The following is a 19343-nucleotide window of genomic DNA, read 5'->3' on the forward strand; positions in this document are numbered from 1 at the left end:
GTCCACTCTAGAAATCCTGTAAGTAGCAATGAACAGCCACAGCTCACCACTGCCCTCGCTGAAGACTGTTGTGGGACACGCTCGAGTTCTCCCCTGAGGCTTAAAGCCAAGTGTGACAAGACAGGCCCCCCCGTGGGGTCTGGTGAGTTCCCACCGGCCTTGTGACAGAACTCAGTGGAGGAGAGAGGCTTGAGGGCTGAGCGGAGTCCTGGAGCAGCAGGAGGCTTAGGGGCCCCCAGAGGGTGGGAAGCAGTGGGGGGCAGAGACTAACCCTGGGGGTTCCAGAGACCTGCTGGGTGTGCGGGGCCTCCCCGGGGCGGCAGCTGGCCCATGGCCATCTCCATCCCTCACTCTACCCGTGCTGATCAATGTGGCAATCGAGTTGCTTCTAGAGAGCAGTCCCCAGTGCAGGAGGGGGGCAGATACTGCTTCTTGGGGTACCCAGAGAGGGTGTCCACTGGGGGTACTGGGTAAGCCCTCACCCATGCTGTGGTGTGAACAGGTGTTCCATCTCCAACCCATCACCTGCAGGAATCTGGGCACGTGCACTCAGATTCTGAAGGAACCCGGGCCCCTGTCCTTGTGCGCAAGCAGTCAGACGGTCATGGCCCCTTGGGCCTCAGCCTTCTACCCCCGTCACATTTGCCATTGGCACCTACGCTATTACTCGCTTAAAAGGATGAAAAAGTGAACTGTGCATTCCCACTGCGGACAGAAAACAAGGAACTGCTACACACAGACGGGGACGAGAAGGACAAGAACACACAGGATGCCGCCTGGGCTGTCCGCTCTGCTGCAGGGAGCGGGGAGGGCCTAGGCCCACGCCAGGGCAGGGGGAGCCCGATGTGAGCAGCGGCCTGCAGAACTGGCAAGAGCCGGGGGGACAGTCCCCGGCCACATCCCCGAGCCACACTTGCACGTTTCCGCAAAGCCTGTGCTGCTCTGCTCCCGTCAAACACTGGCCAGGAGCTGAGTCTGAGGCTGGCATTTGCTTACTATGAACACAAGTCCCCTGTGACAACTGCAGGTCCTGTGCAGCGGCGGGGCCCCGTGTGCTGCTGCCCAAGGTTAGAGACAGCAAAGCTCCAGTTCCTTGTCCTGACCCCCAAGTGGGACCTCTGAGCTGACTCCAGGGTGGTCCCTGAGACCCCCACCACCAGCCACGTGGCCAATCTTCCTCTACCTGTCCTTGAGGCTCCTAGCATGGTTCCCACTTCCCAAGTGAGGCGCAGCCCTGCCTTGGCCAGCAGCCCACCCTGCACTGTAGCCAGAGGTTGTAGGCTGCTCTGGGGACCCCTTGCCCAGAGCGTGGGTGTCAAGCTTCCAGAGACTGAGTGGGGGAGTCCCAGGCCAGCACGCTGGGTGGAGCCACGTGAGCCCAGGGGATGGCCACCAGCACAGATGGCCACTGTGGCTCCGGAGCTGCCCTGGCATGATGGGGAAGGTGCCTGGAAACCATCCTCGGCCTTGGCCTTGTCTGGGCAAAGTGGGATCCGTCTGAGGATGCTGGGCTGACAGGTGCTCTGTAAAGCACCAGGTAAATGCTGAAGTTGACCAGCGGGCCAGGAACCCCTCAGCCCAAGGGCCCCTGGACCTGGTCCTGTTGTTGCTCTGGGACACTCTCTGGCCTCCCGTGTTCCCTGCTGTCTTGGGCCACCAGACAGGACAGAGCTGGAAAAACCAAAGTCCCTTTTCCCCCAAAATATTCTTTATTCTTGCATTACATTTGTGTTTCCAGTTGTGAATAAAAAATGCTTAGAAAGTGGTTACAAAACAGCGTGAACTGGACACGAGGCGTGGACTCGCCTTCTCCACGTGTGACGACACAGGGCCTGGCGTCGGGGTCGGGTGGGCCTGCGTGAGCTCAGTCGGGCTTCTCACTCTCAGAATCTAGAAAACAAAACCGCCACAGCTCATTACAGGCCCAGCTCGGCCACATGAGGCCCTGGAAGGCGGAACAGCGTCATCAGAGGTCATCCTCCCTGAGAAGCCAGTGGCCCATGACCTCACACCGTGTGGGGCCAACCCCAGGCGGCCTTTGCTGCCGCCCAGGGCCACATGGGGCCGCCCAGCACCTGCTTGTGCTGCGTCCAGCTCCCCGGGTACAGCGAGAGAAGCCGCAGCCCTGAGGCACCCCGGGGCCAGCGCTCGGACAGGCAGATGGGGCTGCAGGGTCTGCACTGGTTCTGAGAGGGGCCCTCCCTCCGGCAGCTCTGCCACAAAGCCCGACAGCCTCTCAGCAGGCAGAGGCAAGAGGCACAGCAAACCCCAGCCTGAGCACCTGTGGGGCACGTGCAGGAGCCCAGACTAGGGAGCCGGACCCTTCGAGGGTGAGCTGGCTGCAGACAGGCCCAGTGCCATGGGGGTCCTCCCCACACACGCCCGTGCCCCAGCCGTCCCTGTGAACCCAGTGCTGATCCAGGAGAAGGTACTAAGGTGCCCACCTCCCCCAGCTCTGGCCATGATGAGTGACCGCCAACCCGGCTTTGTCCAGTCAGCCCATGGGGACAGGGGTCGGGCACCGTTCAGGTGGCCGTGAGATTCACACCCTCCACGAGGCAGAGCCCACCCCAAGAACTACATGCAGTTCAGGTCTAGAGAGGTCAGAAGCCGAGCAGATGGGCCTGGAGGCCAGCAGAGCTGGGTCCTCGGGTCCCGGGCCACATGCAGAAAATGGGGATCCCTCCTAACACCTCGCTGTTCCCCAAGCTGGCTTGGCAGCTGGCATTCAGTACGCAGGCGTCCTGGGCAAGGCATCCACTGTAGTGGTGGAGCCATGTGTAGAGCTGCACTCGGGAGCCTGGCTGGCTTGCTGTATGAGGGCGGGGGGGGGGGGGCGGTAAGGAAGAGAGGTGGCGCCACACTGTTTTCAAGCAAAAATGTTTATTTTTCTCCTTCATAGATACAATCTCTTGGGGGTTCCGTGCCACTGACCATTCATGTACAAGGCCAGGACCCCAGATCTCACTTCTGCTGCGGCAGGCAGCAGGGGGTGGGGGAGCAAGAGAAGGCAACCTCCGCCACGTTCGGGAATCAGGTGCACAAAATTCTCCCCCGAGGAAGCGAGGGCACGTTACAGAGAACAGAAATCTCTGACTACAGCATCGTGCCCGGCTGAGACCACGCATCACCTCGAAAACTCAATTCTAACTGAATTGATGGAATAATACACTTAAGATCATTTAGCCAGTTCTGGTGAGGGCCCAAAGTGGAGCACAACTGTCCGGCTCGCAGCCAGGTGGCAGCCCTCAGACGGGGACTCGAGCTCCCAGGGCTGTGTGGCCCGGCTGGACGAGTCCCCTCACCCCCAGGGGTCCAATGCTGCCCCCCGGGCAGGGCGACCTGCATGCACACGGCCGAGTGAGACGCAGGCCTCTGTGGGAGTGACAACAAAGGAGGGGCAGCTGGCGGGAGGGTCAGCAGAGCCCAGGACCAAGGGAGCCATGCGGTCTCGGCGGGGTGGGAGGCCTGCCTGTGCCCCACAGGCTTGGGGTCAACATGGTGTGGGAGTTCACTGAACACTTTCCAACAGCTCAGCACAGCCCAACACAGCTGCTCACGTTCCCTCCTGAGAGCCCTATGGCCGCCAGCGACACGCTGTCCTGGTCACCACGCAGCCCTGGGTGACTGGGGGGCAGGACCCAGAGCCCTGTGGCCAGGGAAGGGGGGGTGTCCATCTGCTCTCAGTGGCCAGAGAAGCCCAGGGAGACCTCGTTTACAATGGAAACCTAAAGGTCAGGTTTTTGCCTTAGATTTATAAACGATTTGTATCTCTGTGACTTAAAATGGGTTGGGTATCACTGCACAAGCCAACTGTAAATATGATATATAACTTTTCCAACATGTGATTTTTTTTTTTTTAACATCTCCTTCCATCAGGGAACAGAAGCTGGAATTCAAGGCACTGTACTTCCACAGGGTGAGCACAACATTCTAACCATCGATTCAAGCACAGGAGGTGGGTGCGGAGGCTGCCAGTGTGGACCACGGGGACCTGGAGTCGGCTGCAGCGCAGGACGCAGGCACGGCTGCCCACGCACTGGCCCCCACGCCAGGCACCCCCGGGCAGGCAGGGCAGAACCCGAAGGCCAAGCCACAACCCCGTCACTATGGACTGTTTGGCTTGGCACTCCGGCCGCAAGTGCTAAGACAGAGCTACGTGATGTGCAGTCTAGGGCCAGGCACGCTGACCACCGGTGGCCGCAGGAACACAGGCAGAGCAGGCACGCCCGCTGCCCCCGAGCCTAGGCCAGGGCTGAGGATCTGGCCGTCCACCCGGGCTGCCCAGGGCCCCCAGGACACCGGAGGAGGGAAGAGGATTCCGTACTGTCCCAGGGGCTGTGTGCAGGGCGGGGCCGCGAGGCTGGGAAGGGCAGTACCTGGCATGGGCAGGACTGGGGTGGTTCCGGGAACGGCTGCGGTGCACAGAGGGCCGGGTGCTGGAGCCAGACACGGCATCCCCACTGCTGCTCGAGGGACGTTCATCTACAAGACAAGAATAGGAAGGCACAGGTGGCTGCCCCAGGGCTCCACAGATGCTGTATCCTCAGCAGAGTCAGTCCCAGACTTGCCGCAGCTGATGCCAGAGTGACGGCTTGGCACCAAGAAGCAGCCAGCATCCTCCCGGTCTCCCTGGAGCTGCAGCCTGGCCGTCCAGGGCCCACAGCAGACCCCGGGGGGCTGGACCCCCATGGGCGCAGCGAATAACCACACAAAGGGCCTGCTGTGGACAAGTCAGGGCCTGAATGGAAGGAGCAAGGGCCAGGAGCCCGTGGCAGGGCAGGCCCTCCACCTCCATACCTCAGAGGGAGAAGCACACAGGGTGGGGTGAGAGAGCAGAGACAGCTGGACAGACCAGCATGACCATGATACAGAGATGCAGGCCAGCAGCCTTCAACCCCCCAAGTGCAGGCAGATGTAGTGAAGCAGCCGCAAGAAGGGCGTAGCCAAGTAGGGTCGGCCCAGAAAGACAAGGTGGCTCTCCCTGTGGGTATCACGCCTCTTGCTCTAGGGACCCCGGGCAACCCTCTCCATAGAAGCAGGGAGTGCAGCTAGAGGAGGCCTCCCCACTGGTTGGGCCTCAATGGAACCTGCAGCCAAATCTCCGCTGCCACGGAACACCAAACGCCCTTCCCCATGGTCGCCCTGCTCCCTGGGCATCCGCCATGGGAGGTGCCAGCCCAGGTGGGAAAAGGAACAGACTGGAAAAGAAAGAGGAAAACCAGCCTCATATGCAGAGGACAAGACTGTGTTTGGAGAAAACCCTAGAGACAAGACTAACAGACTTCCAGAACCAGTGGCTGTAGCAGGATGGCAGGACACAGGTACAAGCCTGGCATGCACCCTACAACTGGGAAGCCAAGGATACAGTTGTTTCCACATTCTGAAACTTCACTTACCTGGGGATACATTTAATAAAAGATGTGTAACACCTACAACACTTTGCTGAGAGAAAAAAAAGACAATGAAACAGATGTCATGTTGACAGGAACACTTAGTTTTGCTAACACATCAGATTTCACCCAGTTGACCAACGCAATATGATCCCAGGCAAAATCCCAGCAGGCTACTAAGTAGAAAGACACCGTTTCTAAAACGTACATGGAAATATTAAGGAACTAGAAAAATCAAATTCTTTATTTTATAAAAATTGTATTTATTATTTGAGAGAGAGAGAAAGAGAGACCAAGAGCATGAGAACGGGGAGGGGCAGAGGCAGAGGGAGAAGCAGACTCCCTGCTGAGCAGGGAGCCCGATGTGGGACTCCATCCCAGAATCTGGGATCATGACCTGAGCTGAAGGCAGATGCTTCACCGACTGAGCCCCCCAGGCACCTCGAAAAATCAAATTCTTGGGAGGTTGTACCCAACTTGGTACCAAACACACAGTAAAGCCGCAGGACTTAAGGGGATGTGGCACCATCATGGGATGAGAGAATGGCTCAATGTGACAAAACAGTTCAGAAGTGAACTGACACCTATGTGACCACCTGACCAATATCTCTGTGACTCAGCGTGGAAAGGAAGGTGCTGTCACAACCAGATACGCATATGGGAGAAGGAAAACTACCTGAGCCCTCCAGCAAACCATACAGGTAATTTGACGTAGCTTGCAGGCCTCGATGAAGCAGCTAAAATAATGATGGTTCTAGAAAAAACACAGGAATCTAAGAGAATATCTAGATTTGAAAGAGGCGAAGATCCCTAATATAGGACAAAGAAATCAAATCATTCTGTTTTTTCCCCACTTTTTAAATGGTGAATGTGAAATGGCAGAGATTTTAATGAAATGAAAGACAAGCCACTGACGGATAGAATGTATCCATAACATGTAAATATGGGAAAGGATCTATAATGGACTCCCACACATCGATAATCAAGAGATAATTCAACTTTTAAAAGGTTGAGATCCTATATGAGACAGCACAGCCAATGGCTGAGCACACACAGCGCAAAAGCCATGGTCTGAAAAACCCCTGCGTTTACACAAAGACTGACTGCTAATCTCAGAGCAGGTGCTGCAGGGCCACGGAGGCTCGGAAACCTTCCCAAGAATGGATGAGCTTGTGGCTGCTATTCCCCGCTGGATACACAGACACCTTTGGGAACCAGGGCAATGGGGACACTCGCCCCGTTTGCTGCCGACAGCATGCCCCTGCCTGCCTCCTCTGCAGATGCCCACCTCCACCCCAGCTTCTGCACCAGCCCTGAGCACTTCTGAACCCCCGCTCCAGCTCACCTGCGCAAACTGTGCTACCCACACACACTCCGCCCCCAGGTCTCCTGCAGACCTGCGCCCCCCACCCCGTACATGCTTGGCGGAACCCCTCTAAAGCAGTGCCACCAGCCCAGCAGTGTGCAAGCAGCACTGACAGGCCAACTTCACCACAAAGTGATGCCTTCCCCGGGACAGGGGACACGATCCACACACAGCAGTCCAGCTGCGGCCCCAGCACTGGGCTAGAAGCACACATCTGGTCTGGCTGGACTGTAACACCCCACTGACCTCAATGGACAGATCATCGAAACAGAAAGTCATAGGGAATCAGTGGCTTTGAACGATACACTGGACCAGATGGATGTGACAGACAGATTCGGACACTCCATCCCCAGACAGCAGCACACACATTCTTTTCAAGACACACGGAGCATTCTCCAGAAGAGATCACATATTAGGCCACACAACACGTCTCAACAAATTCAAAAAGACTCCAGTCACGCCATGCAGCTTTCCAACCACAATGGTGTGAAAGTAGGAACCAACCAGAAGTAGAAAATCTGGAAAGAACACAAAGGTGTAGAGACAAAATAACATGCTACTAAACAATGAATGGGTCAACCAAGATATCAAAGAGGAAACCCAAAAGTACATGGAGACAAATGAAAATAAAAACACAAGGATCCAAGATCATTGGGATGCGGCAAAAGTGTTCTAAGAGGGAAGTTGAGAGCAATACAGGCCTCCTGCAAGAAGCAAGAAAAACCTCAAATGACCTAACTTTACACCTAAAAGAGCTAGAAAAAGAGGAACAAACAAAACCCAAACCACTAGAAGGAAGGAAATAATAAAGATGGGAGCAGGGGCAAGATGGCGGAAGAGCAGGGTCCCCAAATCACCTGTCCCCACCAAATTACCTAGATAACCTTCAAACCATCCTGAAAATCTACGAATTCGGCCTGAGATGTAAAGAGAGACCAGCTGGAAGGCTACAGTGAGAAGAGTCTGCGCTTCTATCAAGGTAGGAAGACGGGGAAAAAGAAATAAAGGAACAAAAGGCCTCCGAGGGGGAGGGGCCCCGCGAGGAGCCGGGCTGAGGCCGGGGCGAGTGTCCCCAGGACAGGAGAGCCCCGTCCCGGAGAAGCAGGAGCGGCACCAACCTTCCCGGACGGGCGGAAAGGGGCTCGCAGGGAGTTAGAGCAGGACCCAGGAGAGCGGGGATGCCCTCGGGCTCCCTGGGACACTAACAGACACCTGCGAGCGCAGGGGAGTGCTCCGAGCTCCCTAAGGGCTGCAGCGCGCACGAGGGACTGACCGGAGCAGGAGCAGCTCGGAGGGCTAGGGAGCGGCTCCAGGGAGGGAGCTGCAGGGCGGGAGCGCGAATCCAACAGCGCAGGCCCCGGAGCACAGGGCGCCGGGACACAGCCCAGGATCCGGCCTCCCCCTGGGACAGGCAGAGGCCGGGAGGGCGCAGGACAGCAAGGACGCTCCTGCCCCAAGCCGAGCAGATCAGCGGCCCCGCCCCGGAGCCTCCAGGCCCTGTAGACGGAGAACCCAGAGCCCGAGCCCCGTAGTTCCTGCGGAGGCTAAATCCAGGCTTCCAGAGTTGCCATAGCAACTGCGGCTGATACTCCTGGGGCCCCACGGGGTAAACAACCCCCGCTGAGCCCGGCAGCAGGCAGGGGCAGAGCAGCTCCCCCAAGTGCTAACACCTGAAAATCAGCACAGCAGGCCCCTCCCCCAGAAGACCAGCTGGACGGACCAGTGATACTCCCCCGTGTTCCAATACAACTTGTTTTTGGCCACTCTGCACTGAGCAAAATGACTAGAAGGAAAACCTCACCTCAAAAGAAAGAATCAGAAACAGCCCTCTCTCCCACAGAGTTACAAAATCTGGATTACACTTCAATGTCAGAAAGCCAATTCAGAAGCACTATTCTACAGCTACTGGTGGCTCTAGAAAAAAGCATTAAGGATTCACGAGACTTCATGACTGCAGAATTTAGATCCAATCAGGCAGAAATTAAAAATCAATTGAATGAGATGCAATCCAAACTAGAAGTCCTAACGACGAGGGTTAACGAGGTGGAAGAACGAGTGAGTGACATAGAAGACAAGTTAATGGCAAAGAGGGAAACTGAGGAAAAAAGAGAGAATCAATTAAGGGACCATGAAAACAGATTAAGGCAAATAAATGACAGTCTAAGGAAGAAAAACCTACGTTTAATTGGGGTTCCCGAGGGCGCCGAAAGGGCCAGAGGGCCAGAATATGTATTTGAACAAATCCTAGCTGAAAACTTTCCCAATCTGGGAAGGGAAACAGGCATTCAGATCCAGGAAATAGAGAGATCCCCCCCTAAAATCAATAAAAACCGTTCAACACCTCGACATTTAATAGTGAAGCTTGCAAATTCCAAAGATAAAGAGAAGATCCTTAAAGCAGCAAGAGACAAGAAGTCCCTGACTTTCATGGGGAGGAATATTAGGGTAACAGCAGACCTCTCCACAGAGACCTGGCAGGCCAGAAAGGGCTGGCAGGATATATTCAGGGTCCTAAATGAGAAGAACATGCAACCAAGAATACTTTATCCAGCAAGGCTCTCATTCAAAATGGAAGGAGAGATAAAGAGCTTCCAAGACAGGCAGGAACTGAAAGAATATGTGACCTCCAAACCAGCTCTGCAAGAAATTTTAAGGGGTCTCTTAAAACTCCCCTTTAAGAAGAAGTTCAGTGGAACAATCCACAAAAACAAGGACTAAATAGATATCATGATGACACTAAACTCTTATCTGTCAATAGTAACTCTGAACGTGAATGGCCTTAATGACCCCATCAAAAGGCGCAGGGTTTCAGACTGGATAAAAAAGCAGGACCCATCTATTTGCTGTCTACAAGAGACTCATTTTAGACAGAAGGACACCTACAACCTGAAAATAAAAGGTTGGAGAACCATTTACCATTCAAATGGTTCTCAAAATATACCCTAAAAACTATAGAACACTTCTGAAAGAAATTGAGGAAGACACAAAGAGATGGAAAAATATTCCATGCTCATGGATTGGCAGAATTAATATTGTGAAAATGTCAATGTTACCCAGGGCAATTTACACGTATAATGCAATCCCTATCAAAATACCATGGACTTTCTTCAGAGACTTAGAACAAATTATTTTAAGATTTGTGTGGAATCAGAAAAGACCCCAAACAGCCAGGGGAATTTTAAAAAAGAAAACCATATCTGGGGCCATCACAATGCCAGATTTCAGGTTGTACTACAAAGCTGTGTTCATCAAGACAGTGTGGTACTGGCACAAAAACAGACATATAGATCAATGGAACAGAACAGAGAACCCAGAAGTGGACCCTGAACTTTATGGTCAACTAATATACGATAAAGGAGGAAAGACGATCCACTGGAAGAAAGACAGTCTCTTCAATAAATGGTGCTGGGAAAATTGGACATCCACATGCAGAAGAATGAAACTGGACCACTCTCTTGCACCATACACAAAGATAAACTCAAAATAGATGAAAGATCTAAATGTGAGACAAGATCCCATCAAAATCCCAGAGGAGAACTCAGGCAACACCCTTTTTGAACTTGGCCACAGTAACCGGAGAAGGACAAACAGTGTATGTTCTCATTCATTTGGGGAATATGAATAATAGTGAAAGGGAATATAAGGGAAGGGAGAAGAAATGTGTGAGAAATATCAGAAAGGGAGACAGAACATAAAGACTTCTAACTCTGGGAAATGAACTAGGGGTGGTGGAGGGGGAGGAGGGCGGGGGGTGGGGGTGAATGGGTGACGGGCACTGAGGGGTACACTTGACGGGATGAGCACTGGGTGTTATTCTGTATGTTGGTAAATTGAACACCAATAAAAATTAATTTATAAAAAAAAAAAAAAAAGATGGGAGCAGATATAAATGAAAACTAAAAAAAAAAAAAAAAAAAAAACACAACAGAACTGATCAATAAAACCAGGAACTTGTTCCTTGAAAAGATCAACCAATTGATAAACCTCTAGCCCAACTGAGAGAGAGAGACAGACAGAGAGAGAGGAGAGAGAGAGAGAAACTCAAAACCAGAATTGAAAGAGGAGGAACAACCAACACCAGGGAAACACAAAGGATTGTAAGTGAGTACTATGAAAGATTACATGCCAACACACTGGACGACCTAGAAGAAATGGATACATTCCTAGAAACATAAACAACCTCCCCAAACTGAATCAGGAAGAAATAAAAAATCTGGACAGACTGATCACCAACAATGAAACTGTATCACTAATCAAAAAACTCCCAACAAGCCAAAGTCCAGGACCAGGTGGCTTCACAGGTGAATGTTACAAACATTGAAAGAAGAGTTAATCCCTATTCTTCTCAAACTATTCCAAAAAATAGAAGAGGAAGGGGAACTTCCAAATTCATTCCATGAGGCCAGCATTACCCTGATCCCAAAGCCAGATAATGACACCACAAAGCTAGAGAACTATAGGCCGATATCTCTTAATAACACAGGTGCAAAGATCCTCAACAAATACTAGCACAGCAAATCCAAGGACACATTAGAAAAACAATTATTCACCACAATCAAGTGGGATTTATTCCTGGGTTGCAAGGGTGGTTCAGGAAATGGAAATCAATCAACGCGATGCATCACATCAACAAGAGAATGCATAAAAACCATATGATCATTTCAATAGATGGAGAAAAGCCATTTGACAAAATCCAACATCCATTCATGAAAAAAACTTGACAAAGTGGGGTTAGGGCTAACATACGTTGAGATCATAAAGGCCACATATGAAAAACCCACAGCAAACATCATATTTAATGGGGAAAAGCTGAGAGCTCGTCCCTAATATCAGGAACAAGACAAGGAGACCCACTCTCACCACTTTTATGCAACATAGTACTGGAAGTCCTAACCATAGCAGTCAGATAAGAAAAAAAAAAAAAGAAAAGAAAAGAAATATTTGAAGTACAGAAAGCATATGTGGATGGGGTATAGAAAACGAATATAAAATTTTCAACTAAAAGATTACAATAACTGGGGGCAGCCAACTTGATTTCAGCTCAGGTCGTAATCTCAGGGTTGTGAGATGGAGCCTGGTGTCAGGCTCGAAGCTCAGCAGGGAGTCTGCTTGAGATTCTCTTTCTCCCCCTCTCTCTGCCCCTCCCCCATCTCCCTCTCTCTTTCCCAAATAAATAAATCTTAAAAAGCACAGGAACTGGAGTTTAAAACTCAACTGACAGGGTTAATAGCAGTACAGACACAGAGAATAATTTAGTGAACTAAACAATCTGAAGAAAATATCCAGAATAAGGTACCAAGAGAGAAAAAATGAGAAAACATTTAAGAGAGCAAGGATAGAGTAAAAGGTCTTATATATGGACTGGAGTCTCAGGAGGAAAATAGGGGGAGGAGAGGAGGTCAGCAGTATGGGATGAGGTAATGGCAGAAAAACATACAAATTTGATCAAAAAATGAAACCACAAAGTTAAGGAGGCCTATGAAGTCTAAGTGGAATAAAAATGTATATTCTTAGGCATCTCATAATAAATCTTCCAAAAACGAAACTATTAGAAGCCAGAAGAAAAAGAATTATCTTTCAAAGGAACAACATGCTGGCAGTTCACTTACAAGAAGGGAAGCCAAATAACAGAATGAAAATGCCACAGTGCTTAAAGAAAATCGTCACTAACCTAGAATTCTATACCCATTAAAAATATCCTTCAAGAGTTACAATAAAATAAAGATACTTTTATGGGGCACCTGTGTGGATCAGCTGGTTGAGCATCTGAGTCTTGGTTTCTGCTTGGGTCATGATCTCAGGGCCATGGGATCAAACCCCATGTAAGGCTCCTTGCTCAGTGGGGCATCTGTTGGGGATTCTCTATCCCTCTGCCCCTTCCCTCCTCATGTATGTGTTTGCTCGCTCTCTCAAATAAATCAATAAATAATTCTTCCTTTTTTGAAAACACATTTTTAGACAAAAACTGAGACATAAGTCACTGGTACACATACATTAAAGGAAATTCTGGAGGAAAATGCTCTTAGAGGGAAGATTAGAAGAAGAAATGAAAAAGCACAATTAATAAATATGCAGATATCGGTGAATATTGATTGATGAAAAAGACATTGTGAGACTGAAACTCAACCTGGAATCGAAAAAAATAAATGTTAGGAAGGGAGTAAAAGTGATGAAAGTGTTTTATGGTCTTTCCATTGTCTAGGAAATGGGTAAAAGAAAATTAGACTGTGATAATTTAAGGATGTATGCTATCGTATTTGGAATAATCATTTAAATGAACATTAAAAGAAAGTAAAATTTTCAGGCTAATAGTGGGAGGGAAAAAAGAGTAAGAAAATATATCTAACAAATTTGAAAGAACACAGGAGAGAAAAAGGAACACAGAACAAATAGGACAAACAGAAAATATATACTAAGATAATGGATTTAAGCTAAAATATACAGTTGGCTCTGAGCAACATGGGTTTGAACTGTACAGGTCTACCTGTAGGTAGATTTTTTTATAGTGCATTATTGTAAAGGTATTTTCTCTTACTTTTTTCTTAATAATATTTTTACTCTAGCTTAATTTACTGTAAGAGTACAGTATATAACACAACATAAAATATTTCTTAAAAAATATTTCTTAATAAACTGTTCATGTTATTGGTAAGGCTATCAGCAGCTAAGTTTTGGGGGAGTCAAGTTATATGTGGATTTTTTAAAGATTATTTATTTACTTATTCATGAGAGACACACAGAGAGAGGCGGAGACACAGGCAGAGGGAGAAGCAGGATCCTTGTGGGGAGCCTGATAAGAGACTCGATCCCTGGACCTGGAATCATGTCCTGAGCCAAAGGCAGATGCTCAACCAGTGAGCCACCCAGACATCCCATGTACTTTTGGTTCTAATTCATTTTTCCCTATATAATTTAAAGGGTAAACGCATCATACAAAAATAATAATTATGTTCATGGGCACAGAGCATATAAAAATTCAGTGAGGGGAAAATTACAAAGAGAGGGGGAGAGATGGAGATGTACAGGAGCAAAGTGTTTATATACTATTGAAACAAAGCTGGTATTCAAACTAGGTCATTATAAGTTTAAGATGTTAACTATAATCCCCAAGGGAATCAATTAGAAAAAAACTAAAATATATAACAAAGTAAAAGAAAGGAGTACAAATTACAGAATACAAAATAACAACTAAAATTTTAAAAGGCAATAACTAGAGGAATTGAGAAATAAAAACCTGTAAGACAGAAAACAAATAATTAAAAGTCATAATTCCTTTTACCTTATTATTTTAAATGCAAATGTATTAAACTTTCCAATTAATAAGCAGAGATTAACAGAATGGGTAAACAGGCATGGTCAATCTATATGCTGCTCCCAGAGACTCACTTTATTTTTATTATTTTTGCAATTTTTCTTTCCTATTTTTTTTAAAGAGAGAGAAGCATGAGCAGAGAGGAGGGGCAGAGAGAGAGAGAAGAAGAAGCAGACTCTCCACTGAGCAGGGAGCCTGACGTGGGCTCGATCCCAGGACCCTGGGATCATGACCTGAGCCAAAGGCAGACACTTCACTGACTGAGCCACCTAGGCACCCACCCCAGAGACACACTTTAGATGCAAAGACACAAAGAAGTTGCAAGTAAAAAGATGGAAAAAGAGAGCTGAAGTGGCTCTTTTATTACCAGACTATACTGATTTTTAAGTCAAAAAGATTATGAGGCAAAGAACAACACCATATATTGATATAAGGTTTGATCCACTGAGGTACAACAATTACATATGCACTTAAAAACAAAGCCCCAAATTATATGATGTAAACATTGAACTGAAAGGAGAAACAGACAGTTCTAAAATAACCATTATAAACTTTAATTTTAATAAAGGTTAGAACAATGAGACTGATCAATAAGGAGAGGACCTGAAAAGCAACATATACCAATCAGCCCAAATAAAACTCTACCCAACAAGAGCAGGATGCACTTTTTAAAAAAAAATATTGTACTTATTTGTTCATGTGACACACAGAAAGAGAGAGGCAGAGACCTAGGCAGAGGCAGAGGGAGAAGCAAGCAGGCTCCATGCAGGGAGCCTGATGTAAGATTCGATCCTGGTACTCCAGGATCATGCCCTGAGCTGAAGGCAGATGCGTTTAACCGCTGAGCGACCCAGGCGTCTCAGGATACACTTTCTTTTCAAGTGCATATGGAACCTCTCCAGAATAGGCCATATATTAGGCACAAAACAAGTCCTAATAAATAAAACAAATATAAACATAATATGAACCTGAACATTTTAAAATTCTGCAAAGTCTCTTTTCTAACACAATGAATGAAATTAGAAATCAATAAGAACAAAAATACTAGAGGGGTACCCAGGTGGGTCAGTGGTTGAGTGCTTCTCCCTCTGCCTGTGTCTCTGCTTCCCTCTCTGTGTCTCTCATGAATAAAGAAAATCTTTAAAAAAAAAAATACTAGAAAACTGGCATATATGCAGAAACTAAGCACATACTCAAACAATCCAAGGGGTCAAAGAAATAATCACAAGACAAATTAGAAAATAACTTCTGAGACAAATGGGAAGGAAACACAAAACATAAACATTTACAAAATAAAGCAAAAGAAGTTCTTAGAAGGAAATTTATAGCTGTAAATGGCTACAAGATCTTAAATCAATAACCTAACTGTACACCATAATAAAGATAAATGAAGTAGAGAATAGGAAGTCATAAAGAAAAAAATAAAGGAAAATTAAAAATGAAACCAAAAGTCAATTCTTTGAAAAAAATCAGCAAATTGGCAAAGCTTTAGTTACCAAACTGGATAATTTATATGAAATAGAAAAATCCCTAGAAACAGAAAAACTACCAAGGCTGACTCAAGAGGAAATAGAGAATCAGAACAGACCTATAACAAGTAGTGAGATTGAATCAGTAATCAAAAACCTCTCAACAAAGAGAAGCCAGACTTTTAAAGAAGAATTAACACCAATCTTTCTCAAACCCTGCCAGGAGTTGAAGACAGGAATAATTCCTAGCTCATTCTTTGTGGCCAGCATTAACCTGCTACCAAGGCCAGATAAATACATCACAAGGAAATTGCAGACTGATACCCCAATGAATATTTATGCAAAAATCCTCAATAAAACATTAGCAAACTGAATTCGTAAGAGTATGTACACCATAACCAGGTGGGATTTCTCCCAGGAATTAATGCAAGGGTGGTTTAAGATGAAAACCAATCAACATAATACACCATTAGCAAGATAAAGGATAAAGAAACCTACAATCATCTCATTTAATGCAGAAATAAGTATTTAACAAAATCCAACTCTCTTTCATAACAAAAGCACTCAACAAACTACAAACGGAATTCCCTCAATATTATAAAGACCATATGTGAAAACCCACAGCTAGCATTATATACTCAACAGTGAAAGTCTGAAAGCTTTTCCTCCAAGGTCAGGAACAAGAAAAGCATACTTGTTGCTGCCACTTCTGTTCAATATAATATTAGAAGTTCTAGCCAGAGAAATGAGGCAATGGAAAAAAGGTATCCATATTGGAAAGGAAGGAGTAAAATGGTTCCTGGTCAGAGACAACAAAATCTTACATGTAGATGACCCTAAAGAAAACACACACAACTCATCCATGAATTCAGCGAGTTGCAGGATACAAAATCAGCTACATTTCCATACGCTTACAATGAACAATCTGAAAGGAAATTAGAGCAGTTATATTTACAATAGCAGAAAAATCATAAAATATTTAGGAATAACTTCAAGGAATTGAATGACTTACACACTGAAAGCCACACACCACCACCAAAGGAAATGAAAGAAGACGTAAATAAATGGAACAACACCCCATGCTCATGGACTGAAAGACTTACATTGTAACTGTCAAAACTTCCCAAAGTGATCTACAGATTCATTGCAATCACTCTTAAATTCCCAATGGCATTTTTTTCAAGAAGTAGAAAAACCCATCCTAAAATTAATATGGATTCTCAAGGGACCCCCCCCCCAATAACCAAAACAATCTTGAAAAATTAAAACAAAGTTGGAGGACTCATACTTCCTGATTTCAAAACTTACTACAAAGATATGAAAATCAAAATGATGTGATACTGGAAAAAGGACAAACATATATACCAAGAAACAGAACAGAGAACCAACCAAAGGTTGCAATAGACCTTTGCAAATATGGTCAATTCATAGTCACCAAGAGCACCAAGCCCAATCCATGGGGAAAGGGGAGTCTTTTCAACAAATGGTGCTGGGAAAGCTCATTATCCACATGCAAAAGCATGAAACTGTACCTTTACTTCACACCATATACAGAAATTAAACTGGATAAAAGGCCTAAACATAAAAGCTAAAATTATTAAATCTTAGAAAGAAACAGGGAGAAAGTTTCACAACACTGGAGTTGGCAATAATTTCTTGGCAATGACATCAAAGACACTGTCCACAAAAGTAAAAATAGATAAATTGGCCTTCACGAAAATTAAAAAACTTTTGTGCATGAAAAGACATTGTCCAAGGGCACCTGGGTGGCTCAGTCAGTTTAGCATCTGCCTTCCCCTTAGGTCATGATCCTGGGGTCCTGAGATCAAGCCCCATGTCAGGTGCCCTGATCAGTGAGATTCTGCTTCTCCCTCGCCCTCTGGCCCTCCCCTCCACTCCTGTTTCTCTCTCTCAAATAAATAAATAAATAAGTCTAAAAAAAAAAATACACAGTAAGAAAGCAATCCACAGAATGGGAAGAAATATTTGCAGATTACGTATCTGATAAGAGATTAAAATCCAGAAAATACAGAGAACTCTTAAAACTCAGTAACAAAAACAAATAACCGACAGGCAAAGGACCTGAACTACTATTTTCCTAATGGTCTACAAATGGCCAATAGGCACATGAAAAGAGGCTCAACATCCCTGATCATCTTGGAAATAGTAAAGCCACAGTGAGATACCACAGTGGTATCAGGATGGCTACTATTAAAAAAAAAATCAGAAAATAAAACATGTTGGTGAGGATGAGGAGACACGAGCCCTCACCCACTGCTGCCCGGAATGCAAACTGCTGCCGCTGCTGTGCAAAACAGTTTGCGGTTCCTCAAAAAGTTAAAAATGGAATTACTACAAGATGCAGTGATTCCATTTCTGGGTATTCCTTCAAAAGAAATGAAATTCAGCAGGGACTCAATGTAGTACCTGCACACCTATTGATGGCAGCACTGCTCACAACAGCTAATGGGGAGAAGCAACCCAAGTATGAATCAGGAGATAAAAGGATGAAATGTGATGTGTACCTACACTGGGGTATTATTCAGCCTTAGAAAGTAAGGACATTTGGACACATGGTATAACATGGATGAACCTCGAGGACACAATGAGTGACACAAGCCAGTCACAAAGCGGACGAATACTGTAGGATCCCACTTACATAGGAACCGACAGCAGTCAGATCCACATGGAGAACTGTGGTTTCCAGGGGCTGCGGAAGGGGTGCAGGCATGGGCAGTTCCTTTACTTCCTTTCCAATGAGGACAGAGTCTCTGTTTTGCAAGATGAAAAAATTCTGGAGATGCATGGTGATGGTTGAACAATTATGAATGCTTAGTGCACCTAAAGCTAGCACTTGAAAATGGTTAAGATGGCAGATTTGATGCCATGCATTTCACAATAAAAAAAAATTGGAGAAAAAAAATGAAGTGACTTAAAAAAATTTTTTTTAAAGATTTTATTTATTTATTCATGAGAAACAGAGAGAGAGAGAGGCGGGGGGAGGCAGAGACACAGGCAGAGGGAGAAGCAGATTCCATGCAGGGAGCCTGACATGGGACTCGATCCTGGGACTCCAGGATCACACCCTGGGATGCAGGCGGCGCTAAACGGCTGAGCCACCCAGGGATCCCCCGACTTTAAAAAATTTTAATTGAAGCATGGTTGACATAAAATACTAAATTAGTTTAAGGTGTGCGACACAGTGATTCAAGATACACGTACATCACGAAATGCTGACCCTGATAAACGACTGACGACACTACTGACTGTACCCCCTATGTACTTCTCAGCCCCCAAAGGAGTAATGCCCTGAGGCCACACAGCTACACCTTGGCAGCATTATGCTGAATGAAACACGCCAGCCAGGAAATGGCCACCAGTACCCGATCCCACTTACGTGAGGGACCTGGAGATTTGACAACACTCCATAGAAAGGAGAAAAAATGGTAATGGGGCCTGGATCAGCAGGGGGGGGTGGGGGTGGGGACTAGGGAGTATTTCTCAGTGAGAACTTTCGACCTGGGATGAAGAAGGTTGCAGAAACAGATGGTGTGATGGCAGCAAAGCCTCGTGAATGAGAATACTAATGAATTACACACTTAAAAATGATTGAAATGGTGAATATTACATTATACAGATTTACCACAGCAAAAATATATTTTTAAAAAAACCTCTGTAAGACTCACTGCCATTCAAACAAGGGGATTAGGGAGCTGGCGGTCAGGGCATGTGCAGACGGTGACCCCGTGGGGTCAGGTGGCTGCTGTTTCTAACACTGGGGGGTTTGAGGCCTTAGGGCTGCA

General features: G+C 46.9%; 1 protein-coding gene across 6 annotated transcripts in view; it reads right to left on the bottom strand.

Annotated features, from left to right (window-relative positions):
- Positions 1 to 1696: 1696 nt before the first annotated feature.
- WNK2 (WNK lysine deficient protein kinase 2) overlaps positions 1697 to 19343 on the bottom strand; it is a 102830-nt gene continuing 85183 nt past the window's right edge. For all 6 annotated transcript variants that reach the window (XM_055311171.1, XM_055311175.1, XM_055311174.1 and 3 more), the window contains 2 exons: positions 4380 to 4485; positions 1697 to 1890 (listed from right to left, as the gene is read on the bottom strand). In XM_055311171.1, the coding sequence (XP_055167146.1) occupies positions 1865 to 1890; positions 4380 to 4485 (132 nt within the window). In that variant the 3' untranslated portion in view covers positions 1697 to 1864. The remainder of the gene's footprint in view (positions 1891 to 4379; positions 4486 to 19343) is intronic.

This window comes from Nyctereutes procyonoides, unplaced genomic scaffold (assembly GCF_905146905.1).
Source record: "Nyctereutes procyonoides isolate TBG_1078 unplaced genomic scaffold, NYPRO_anot_genome, whole genome shotgun sequence".
NCBI classification, from domain to species: domain Eukaryota; kingdom Metazoa; phylum Chordata; class Mammalia; order Carnivora; family Canidae; genus Nyctereutes; species Nyctereutes procyonoides.